The sequence below is a fragment of the Vitis riparia genome, unplaced genomic scaffold, assembly GCF_004353265.1.
Source record: "Vitis riparia cultivar Riparia Gloire de Montpellier isolate 1030 unplaced genomic scaffold, EGFV_Vit.rip_1.0 scaffold808_pilon_pilon, whole genome shotgun sequence".
Lineage (NCBI taxonomy): Eukaryota > Viridiplantae > Streptophyta > Magnoliopsida > Vitales > Vitaceae > Vitis > Vitis riparia.
Genome location: NW_023269794.1, coordinates 11,550 through 21,893, shown reverse-complemented (window position 1 = coordinate 21,893; position 10,344 = coordinate 11,550). Strand labels below are relative to the sequence as shown.

The 10,344-nt window shown below is 33.7% G+C and overlaps 1 protein-coding gene across 1 annotated transcript; it reads right to left on the bottom strand.

Annotated features, from left to right (window-relative positions):
- Positions 1 to 213: 213 nt before the first annotated feature.
- Positions 214 to 2,142, bottom strand: LOC117910678 (UDP-glycosyltransferase 83A1-like). The gene is made up of 2 exons (XM_034824793.1): positions 1,645 to 2,142; positions 214 to 1,176 (listed from the first exon to the last, which is right to left on the bottom strand). Exons 1-2 carry the CDS (start codon positions 2,117 to 2,119, stop codon positions 290 to 292), a joined length of 1,362 nt encoding a protein of 453 aa, XP_034680684.1. The 5' UTR covers positions 2,120 to 2,142; the 3' UTR covers positions 214 to 289.
- Between the last annotated feature and the right edge of the window lie 8,202 nt (positions 2,143 to 10,344).

Sequence of the window (10,344 nt, the reverse complement as noted above, 5' to 3'; positions counted from 1 at the left end):
AAGTTTAAAAAAATAGTTTTCTTATGTTTAGTTTGATCATAAAAATTTTAAGAAAAATTATATATAATTAAAATTAGTTAGAAATTTATATATTTTAAAATTATTTAATTTTTATATAATAGAGAAAATTAATTGAAATAAGTTGAAAGAAACATATAAAAATATTTTATTCTTTTGATATGTTTTTTATTTTGTTCTATTTATTCATGCTCATTCAAAACAGAAGAGGAAAATATTAGAAAAACAAACACATGAAATACAAAGGTTGACCAAAGCCTCAATGACTGGTTTATGCCTTCAGCCATTGAATGAAACGCTGGAGATTATTATAGGAGGAGCCACCTTCTCTCACGCAATTCATGGCCGATTCCTTGAGATTTGAAGCCCTTATCCTAAAATTTTCGTCACCAAGCAGCTGCTCCACCTTATGTTTAATTTCCTCACGCGTGATGATCCCCCTCGCGTCTGGATTAAACCCCAATCCAACCTTCCAAACATCAGAAATGCATCTCTCATTAAGAAACTGGTCGACTGAGTAAGGCCAGCACAAGAAAGAGACCCCATTGCTTACACCTTCTATGGTAGAATTCCAACCACAGTGGCTTAAGAAGCAAGCAACAGAAGGATGACTCAGAACTTTCTGTTGAGGAGCCCAGCCCACAATCTTCCCCCGGTTGGCTATTCTGTCTTGAAATCCCTCTGGGTAGGCAACCTTGGTACAGTCAATACTATTTGGTCTCACAACCCACAGAAATGGCATGTTGGAGAGTTCAAGTCCCAGTGCCAGTTCCTTGAACTGCTTCTCCTCAAAAATTGTCAGACTGCCAAAAGCAACATATATGACAGAGCAGGGTGGGTGTTGATCTAGCCATTTCAAACAAGTCGAATCTTCTGGCCACAAGCTTCCTTCCGAATTACCAAGCCGATTGCGTGCCAAGAGTGGGCCTACGGGTATGATCTCCGGAGCCAAGGCAAATGCTGCAGGCTCTAAATCATAAGCTGAGTTGCAAATCAGCCAGTCTGCCTTTTTCACAGCTTCGTTATTTCTGACTATAAGTTTAAACATAAGTTTCTGCATGGTTAAGTTACCATGTCGAACCCACGGGAAGTCTTTAGTATTAATGGCAGGAATATTGGTTGGCAAAAATTGAATCTCCTGGCCCTTTATTGGAGTTCCTGCATGCATTCAAATCATTAGTAGTACTCTCATCATTACCGTTCTTTTTACTAGTGGTACCTAGTTGGGTTTTTTCAATTTGATCGGTACTCTATTTCTGATTGTGCCGGAGCCAGAAAGTGGCTTGAGGGGGGCAAATCTAGTTATTAATTTCAGGAGACAAAAAGTGAATAAAAATGTATGTGTAACCTAGTTATGTGCAGCTTGGTGGTAACAAGGGTTTTTTTGACTTATTCACGAGAAGGGGTTCAAATCCCGCTATGTTAAAATATTATTTTTAAAAAGCACCGCTATTTATCAAATTTCAAACGCTAAATTCGGATCATTCCACATGGGTGAGTAAAAAATTGTAGGATATGATGATTCTATTCTATCAGGCCACCGGAGAACTTTTTCAGAGTTAGTGTCTCTTGTAATGGAAAAAGAAAAAACCATTTAGGGAGTTCGTGATCATAAGAGGGTCTCACCTTCATTATCTATGATTCCATCATTAATGAGCTTGGGAATGCTAAATACCAAGGGCGTGAATATGGCTGCCATGGGACAGAAGGCAGCTCGCCGAATTCCCATCTTTGCGGCAACTTCCAGGGCACTCCCCACATCCCGATCGGCTACCACGCAAGAGACGTCATCACCAGCTCTTTTGATCATTCCAATGAGCTCCTCCAGCTTCTCGCCCATAATCCCCCAGATTGCTTCACTTAACTTCCCTGGAACAATTCTGTCGGCATCGGTCAATCCATCTGGGATCGAAACCAGACGGAATTGATCTCCTAAGTTATCCCTCTCCATCAATGCATTCACCAGCCTCTCATGAATGAACTGTGTGTTCACAAATGTGACTCTCAACCCTTGTTTGGCTAAGCATAGAGACAGCTCCATTAGAGGAAGTACATGGCCTTGCGCTGGAAGAGGTACAGCTAGAATATGTGGTTTACCCATTGTCCTTCTTTCCTTCTTTCCTTCTTTCCTTCTTTCCCTCTCTCTGGATGATTAATATTCTCATGTTCGGATTTATATACTTCTTAAAACTCAACTTCATGCGAGTGGAATCGATTGGAGCAGGTCAACTCCCCAGAGCAGTGTTTAATAATTTAATTCTCCAAGCTGTGTATCTTATATGTATTTCGTTTTGGTAGAAGTATTTTGATGCTTGCTTATGCTTTGAAGTTTCCATCTACAGGTACAGCTGATCTTATCTGCATTTGATGAATGTTGCACTCAACCTGTTATCTAACAAAATATTTTTACTTTTTTGAAATATTTTATTAAAAAAAAGAGGTAATATCCATATTTCAAAAAATAACTTTTAAGAATATTATAAACATAATCTCGTTTTATTATTTTCCTTCTGAAAATTTTTATCAAAAAGTGTTTGAATTTTTATAATCTCATTTGAACATTTTTATCCTTAAACTTTTTAGGGTTAATTTCATTAACATCCCTTGATGTTTGGTCTAAATACGCACAATCACCGTAGGTTTCAAATTACGTAAAATAAAATTTATATATAAAATACATTTATAAAGGTGTGTTAACTAACGGAATTTAAAATTTGTGATGGCTTAATGTATTTATACTAAAGCTCAGGGGTGTGAATAAAATTAACCACCTTCTTATCTCAAATTCCCAAACATTAGGATATGTACAATTTACAAGTTACTTTTGATTACTTCTATTTTTGAAAAATAACAATTTTGCTAGGTTAGTACATGAAGCCTTTTATTAATTAGTTGGTTACAAATGGCACATATAGAATTTACAAAGAGCTCAAATTTCTAAGTAAATAGTTTCTATTAGAATCTTCACAAACGTTTGTAAAATGGTATAAGATTGAAAGGTGACATTGACCCACAAAAAGAATTAGGATATTACATATCAGCAGCATAGAATGCCTACAAGGCATCTAACAACACTGCAAATGACTATAAATACACACATTTTTTTATTTTTTAAATTCATTAAAATATTAAGAAAAAAAATCTATAAGCCATCTTGGCATGAGAATATAGGGACCTGTTTGAGAATTATTTTTTAGACCAGTTTTCTGTTCTCTAAAACAAAAAATATAGAAAATACATTTGACAATCAAAAACTATTTTCTATTCTTAAGAATAAAAAATAGGGTGTTTTCAGATAATATATTTTAGTGTTTTTTTTTTATTGTTTTCACTTATTTTCTTATGATTGTTTTAAAAAATAATTATACAAATATATAGAATGATTAAAAATAAAATATTAGATATAAAAATTATTTTTTAAAATATTAAAAATGTGTTAAAAGCATTTTAGGTTTTCAAACAAACTTTTATTTTACAAAAATTAGAAAATAATTTTTAAAAATTATTCTAAAATACTAATTTTTAAAATTATTTTCAAAAACCGTTACCAGACTTTCATAAGTGAATCTCTAATTTTATTTATTTATTCATATACACTTAAACCTTATATAATGAAAAAGATAAGCAAAAAAAAAAAAAAAAAAAACCCAAAAAGACAAAACAAATTTAAGCAAAGCCAAAGCTACTAGATCTTTAAAATAAAACAAAAGATGATTGGGAATTTAATATAATTTCATAATTTATAACAAAGTCATGTTTTCAAGATTCAATGATAGTTCAAATTATCAAATAGCATGGTTTGAGTATGAACTATAAAACCATATTTTAAAAGTGAGGTTTGAATTGAGAGTAAGAAACCACATTTTGAAAATACAATTTCATTTTGAATAAATAAATAAATAAACATGTAGACCCCTCTTGTGGACCAAGGGATATTCCTTTGGACCGAGAGGAGCTGGCAACATGTTGTTGGAGTGGGGGACGACTTCCATAAGAGCAGGCTACATGGGACATGTGGCAAAGGACGCTACCACCTTGCCATGATGGTGGTTGAGAATGGAGACCCTTTTGTTGAACGGTGAGCAGTAAAACGGATAGAAGCTTAGAGAAGAAGAAAACATAGGGATATATGGGTGAGAGATGAGGGGAAAATGAGAGCTAGAGAGGGTAGGCGAGCTTTCTAATATTCAGGGGTTTGAGTGAGATCCATTCCCTTCACTTCACCCTTTTGTCTTTGTCTTATGGTGACCTATTCCAAGTTTGCTACCCTCTTTGCATTATTTTTACCATGGTTTTAAAAACCAAGCCTCGTCAGCCAGTTAGGGTTCCGGTCCAGTCCTGTCAATTGGACCGGAATTAGATTGGACCGGTATTGGACCGCTTGAATCGGATGAACCAATCAGTTCGATTAAATTTAATTTTTTTTACAGCATCAAAACAACGTCGTTTTGGAGGATATAAAACCATGGTTGTAAACCCTCCCTCGTCCACCCCATAACAACTGTCGCCCTGCCCGCCTCTGACTCACCGTGACACCCACGTCGGGAAAACTCCCACCGGTGGCCGTTACACCGTGCAAAACTATTGCATGACTTGCCTGACTCGCCTCTTCCCAGTTCCCCGCTGTGCCGTTGCAAGCCGAAAACCCCCCCTGCCGCTATAAACCCCGAGTGGTACCCTCCTCCCTCGGCTGGTAATTCAGTTTTTACTCTTTTGAGACGTTTTCAAGTGTGAGGTTCGATAGGAAAGAGGCATTTTAATTTGTATGTGGGGGCGATGGGTGATGGGGTTGGAGCCAATTGAGATATGGCAAAATATCAGATTTATTGCATAAACTGATAAACAACTCCCACTGCTCCATGCCATTATTCATGATGCGACTGTGATGTTTGGTGGGAGCCCTCTCGCATGCACTAGATCACCCTCCCCCGTGCTGTGAAGCCCTTATTTTGGCCAATAGTTGCAAGCCTGCAAATCAAAGATATGGTATTTAATATTTTAAATTTATTTTAAACGTTTAATAATTAATATTCAAATTTTAATTTATTTATAATTTATTACACATTTTAATTTATAAATTTTAGATAAATTTACCCATTGATATGTGATTTTTATAAATTGTTGATGACTTGATTATAAATCATTAAATTGTTGATGACTTTCATTCTCTATATTTATTTGGGATTTTTGTTTCTAATTTGATAGAGAAATAAAAAATGGAATCAAACTTGACTTCATCCTCTGGTTAAGATTCAACTACCAATTCACAAACAACTAGAAGTAAGATTGACCCTGCATGGGAGCATGTTTCTAAAGAAAGATATGCAAATGGAAGGAAAGCTCTTATTGTTTGTATTGTAAAAAGATTGCAAAAGGTGAGGGTATTCATAAAATGAAACAACATCTTGCTGGAGTGAAATGAGATATTGATCCATGTAAATCGGTTCCTCCTGATATCATATTTCAAATGGAAAATTATTTGCAAGAGTTTATGAATTCCAAGAAAGCAACCCAACAAGCATATGAATATAGAAATCCTTATGGTCCAATATGTCACAATTTAAAGGGGATATGGCAAAAGGTGAAGAAGAGGTTCAAGAAATGCAAGGTCCTATGGCAGCTAGTAGTGGAAAAAGAAAAAAATCAATAGTGGATAAGTATTTTGTACCAAGAAATACTCAAGAAGCTCAACTTTCCATGAGGAGTGTATTAGTTGGGAAAGAAGCTATTTGGAGAGCAGATATGGCGGTTGAGAGATTCTTTTATTATGCATGCATTCCTACTAATGATGCCAAATTACCATCAACTGCGGGTTAATCTTCTAAAGGATGCCAAGAATGAAGTTCAGTTACTTGTGGACTCTTATCGTGTAATTCGGAAAAAAGTTGGGTGTACAATAATGGGTGATGGTTGGAAAAATAATAGACAAATAACACCCATCAACTTCCTTTTGTATTGTCCTGAAGGAATATCGTTTGTGAAATCTGTTGATGCTTCAGACGTTGTCAATGATGCAACTAATTTGTTTATATTATTTGATGAGGTGATTGAATGGGTGGGTCCACTCAATATAGTTCATATAGTGTCTCATAATGCAACAAATTATGTGGTCATGGGGAGATTGATTTCTCAGAAGCATAAACACATCAATTGGTCACCTTGTGCAGTTCATTGTCTTAATTTGATTTTTAAGGATATTGGTAAGATGGACCATGTTGCTGAACTTGTAAGACATGCATTAAAGGTGACAATTTTTGTGTATAATCATGTTGCGTTGTTAAGTTGGTTGAGAAAAAGAGACGGGTGGATAGAGATTCTCTAACCTGGTGCAACTCACTTTGCTACTACATTCATTGCACTCAAGAGTCTTCATGATCATAAACATGACTTGCAAGCTTTGGTGACTAGTAAGTTCTTTGTGGACTCTAGATATTCCAAGGATAATAAAAGCAAAGTTGTAGTTTCCATCATCTTGGATAATAGATTTTGGAATGATTGTTTGATTGTTGTGAATCTTATGTCTCCACTAATGCGCTTATTGCATATGGTTGATTATGATGAGAGGCCTTCGATGAGATATGTATATGAAGGCATGTATAAGGTTCGTTTGGGCATCAAGAAAAGTTTTAACTACAACAAAAGACTATACAAGCCTTATACAGAGATCATAAAGCAACGTTGGGATCAACAACTAGTGAAAAGCATTCATTCAACAACTTATTGGTTGAATCCATGTTTCCAATATGATCAGGAAAACTTTTGTAATAAGCCAACTGTTATTGGAGGTGTCATAGATGTTATTGATCAGAAAGTTCTGAAAGGCAAGCTTGATACAATGAATGAAATGAAGTTGTTTCATGATCAATTGGGAAGTTTTAGAAGAGACCTTGCTTATTCTTCACGTGAAGTATTTCAACCTAGTAAAAGATTATTTTTATTTATTAGTGTGTTTGTTTTTTTTTTATTAGTTACCTACTTACTATTTAATATTTTAAACTTGCTAATGCTTTTTTTTCTTATTTTTAATGTGAAATGGTAACTAGATCAATGGTGAAAGCTACATGGATATAGTGCACCACATTTGCAAAAGTTGGTCATTCAAATATTGAGCTAAACTACATCGTCTTTTGGATGTGAGAGAAATTGGAGTGTCTTTGAACGTATACATACCAAAAGAAGGAATAGATTGGACATCAAAGGTTTAATGATCTTGTATACGTTCATTACAATTTACAACTAAAAAATCAGTATAAATGTTTCTTAGTTGTTTTGAATTTAAATTCTTTTATTCACAATTATGAATAATTATATGCTTTTCTTTTTCAGGTTCTATAACAAGAAAAGAATCTATGATCCCATTGGCTACGCATGCATTGATGAGACCGATTTTTGGATAGTTGATGAGAATCAGCCAGTAGAGCTAGATGTTGAAGAATTGGAAAATCTACTATATGAAGAAGGGTCAATTCCAATAAATGAAGTGGAAGGTTAAAGTTCTCACATTGGTTAGTAGAATATTTAAACTTATAAAAGTTCAATAATTATATTTTTTTTCTTCAAAAATGATTTATTGTTGATATATATTCAATATTTTTGTAGATAATGAGGATGGAGGTGGTATGGCTATAGAAGGGCTTGATGTGGAGAACTTTGGTTTTCCAAATGCTCATTCTCAATCTCCATATTCCAATTTCCAAAATGAATGAAGACATGAATTTTATATTTATTAGTATGCAAAAATCTTCAAGAAAAACATTGACATGTTATATTTTGAGTAACTATTTAAGTGTTGTGGTTGACATTTGTATTATCTATTATGGATAATGTGTTAAGTTAACAACTCTTTGATAATTTGGTTATTATAGGATAGCAATGGTTTGATTATTTGATAAATATTGGGTTTATTGACATTATGAATGTATAACATCTTATATTGTGTTATAGATATCATATATGATGATTGATGACTTCTATAAGCAAAAAATTTTGTGAAAAAACTCAACTAACAAAGTAGATGCTGTCAAAATTTAGATAGAATTTATTATTTTTTTAATTTTTAATAATATATAAATAATAAAATATATATTTATGACATCACCGGTTCGATCGCGGTTCGACCACTGGTCCGACTAGTGAACCGTGAACTAGTAACTTTTTCGGTTCAATGACCAAACCAATTCTAAAAACATTGATTTGTACGCATCTTATTATCAGTTCAATTTGCTTCATTTGTCTCTTCATTGATATTATATTCACTTTGAGCACCCTTAGGTCCCTGGTTCACGAGCTTTTCTATACATGTTGCATTTTATACATGAGGGCATGGATTTGATCAGCGGGTATTTGAGCCTAGTTTCCTTTCATTTCTATTATCCCATTACCCTAGCCTACGGTACATCTCGTGTCTTAAGACCACCTTGAGGCCATGGGATTAGATGTCATCTTCGACAACCCCTACTTGGACAAGTATGTGGGATTTGGTTGAGTGTTAGATATCATCATGCTTCTTTTTCTAGGAGACATCCATTTGATGTTTGGATTCGATTCAATTGTGGATATGGATGACTGGGATTACACATTTGATGATGGATGATTTTATGTTTTCTTAAAAGTATCGCCTATGAAATCTGTGATGAGATTTAGGAGAAAGGAAAAACTCAGTCCTCGATTTGTGGGTCCATTCAAAAATTAGAAAGAGTAGGCACTTTGGCATATAAAGTGGCCTTGCCCCCAAGCTTGTCTAAGACTCATAATGTATTCCTCATTTCAAATTTGAGGAATATGTGTGGACCCCGCATTTCGGCTCAATGCGTTTCCCACTCGATGGCGAGTTCGATTTTTATTTGAAAAATTGATTTTATTTATTGTTTGAAAAATGACTTGGAGTCGCCACTTATTTTCGTTTTATTTTTAAAAGGGTAAACAAAATAAGAAAGAAAAACCCTAAGTGTGACTCCTTGTTTCGGAAAAAGTGGTCTGTGAAAAACCGGATCGGGTTCGGGGGTCAGGTTACTTATCGGGAAGGTACGGTAAAGACCGTAGCACCCCTCTAAGTCCCTAAAGTTGGGTCTCTACTAATAAAATGAAGCGGACATGGCAACCGATGAGAAAGTCAGTGAATACTCAAATCGATCATGCACGTATGAGAATTAAAACAAGCATAAGGAGTGACCATGATGCGAGAAAATACGTACCTGGGTGGCGAACCAATATGCGCTATCAAAAGGGGGGTTAGTAAATCATATAAAACACAGAACATATCACATGTATCACTAAGCAGTGATTAAAATTGTTCAAAGGAAAACTGGATTTTTGAAATTTAATTGAAAAGATGGAGTTCTAGAGATTGTTTGAAAATTAGATTTTAGGAATTAAATGTAAGCATGAGAACTCTTTAGAAATTAAATTTGAAAGAGAATCGGGAGTTTGAAGAATTATTTGAAAGTTTGGGATTTTTAAGAGAAATTAAGTTATGAAAATTGGGACTTTGAGAGTTAAATTTGAAAGAAATCAGAATTGAAAATTATTTGAGAAAGTAGAGATTATGAAAATTGGATTCTAAAAATTGGAAAGCTTAGAAATCATTCGAAGGCAGAATTTTTAGAAATAATGGATAAAATAATAATGATAATGATAATAATAGGTAACGGGATAAATACGAGAACTGGAGTATGGGAAACTGAAAATTAAGTTTGGAAATTAAAGAATTAGAATTTTGAGGAACTATTTAAAGACGGGATTTTAAAGAAATGAATAAGTGAATAGATAAATGAATGGAATAATGATGATGAAGTAATAAAGGTCAGGTAAATAACTGCGAAAGATGGAATTTTTAGAGATTGGAGATTAAACTCAGAGATTCGAAAATTTAAGAAATTATTTAGAGATGAGGTCTTTAATATAAAAAAGAGTGGATAAATAAATAGATGGAATAACATTAATAATGAAATGATTACTAAATAGTTGATTGTGAACAGTGGAGTTTTTGAAGAGTTGGACTTTAAGGGATGAGATTTTTAAAGGGGGATAAATAAACACATGAGGAATAATAATAATAATTAACAAACATAATATTTAAACAAATGAAATAGCGAAAATTTTGAGATTGAAAATTTAATTAAGATGTTAGATTTTTGATGAATTGGGCTTTAGGAAATGAAACTTTTAAAGGAGGATAAATAAACACATGATGAATAATAATAATAATTAACAAACATCATATTTAAACAATGAAATTGGATAATGGAAATTTTGAGATTGAAATTTAATTAAGATGTTAGATTTTTGACGAATTGGGCTTTAGGAAACGAAACTTTTAAAGGAGGA

What these genes read in the sequence shown, in the direction of transcription:
- LOC117910678 (XM_034824793.1), bottom strand. Translation starts at nt 2,119, where the DNA reads ATGGGTAAACCACATATTCTAGCTGTACCTCTTCCAGCGCAAGGCCAT. An exon ending in TGGAATCATAGATAATGAAG is followed by an intron (nt 1,177 to 1,644) that starts GTGAGACCCTCT and finishes GAATGCATGCAG; the next exon opens with GAACTCCAATAAAGGGCCAG.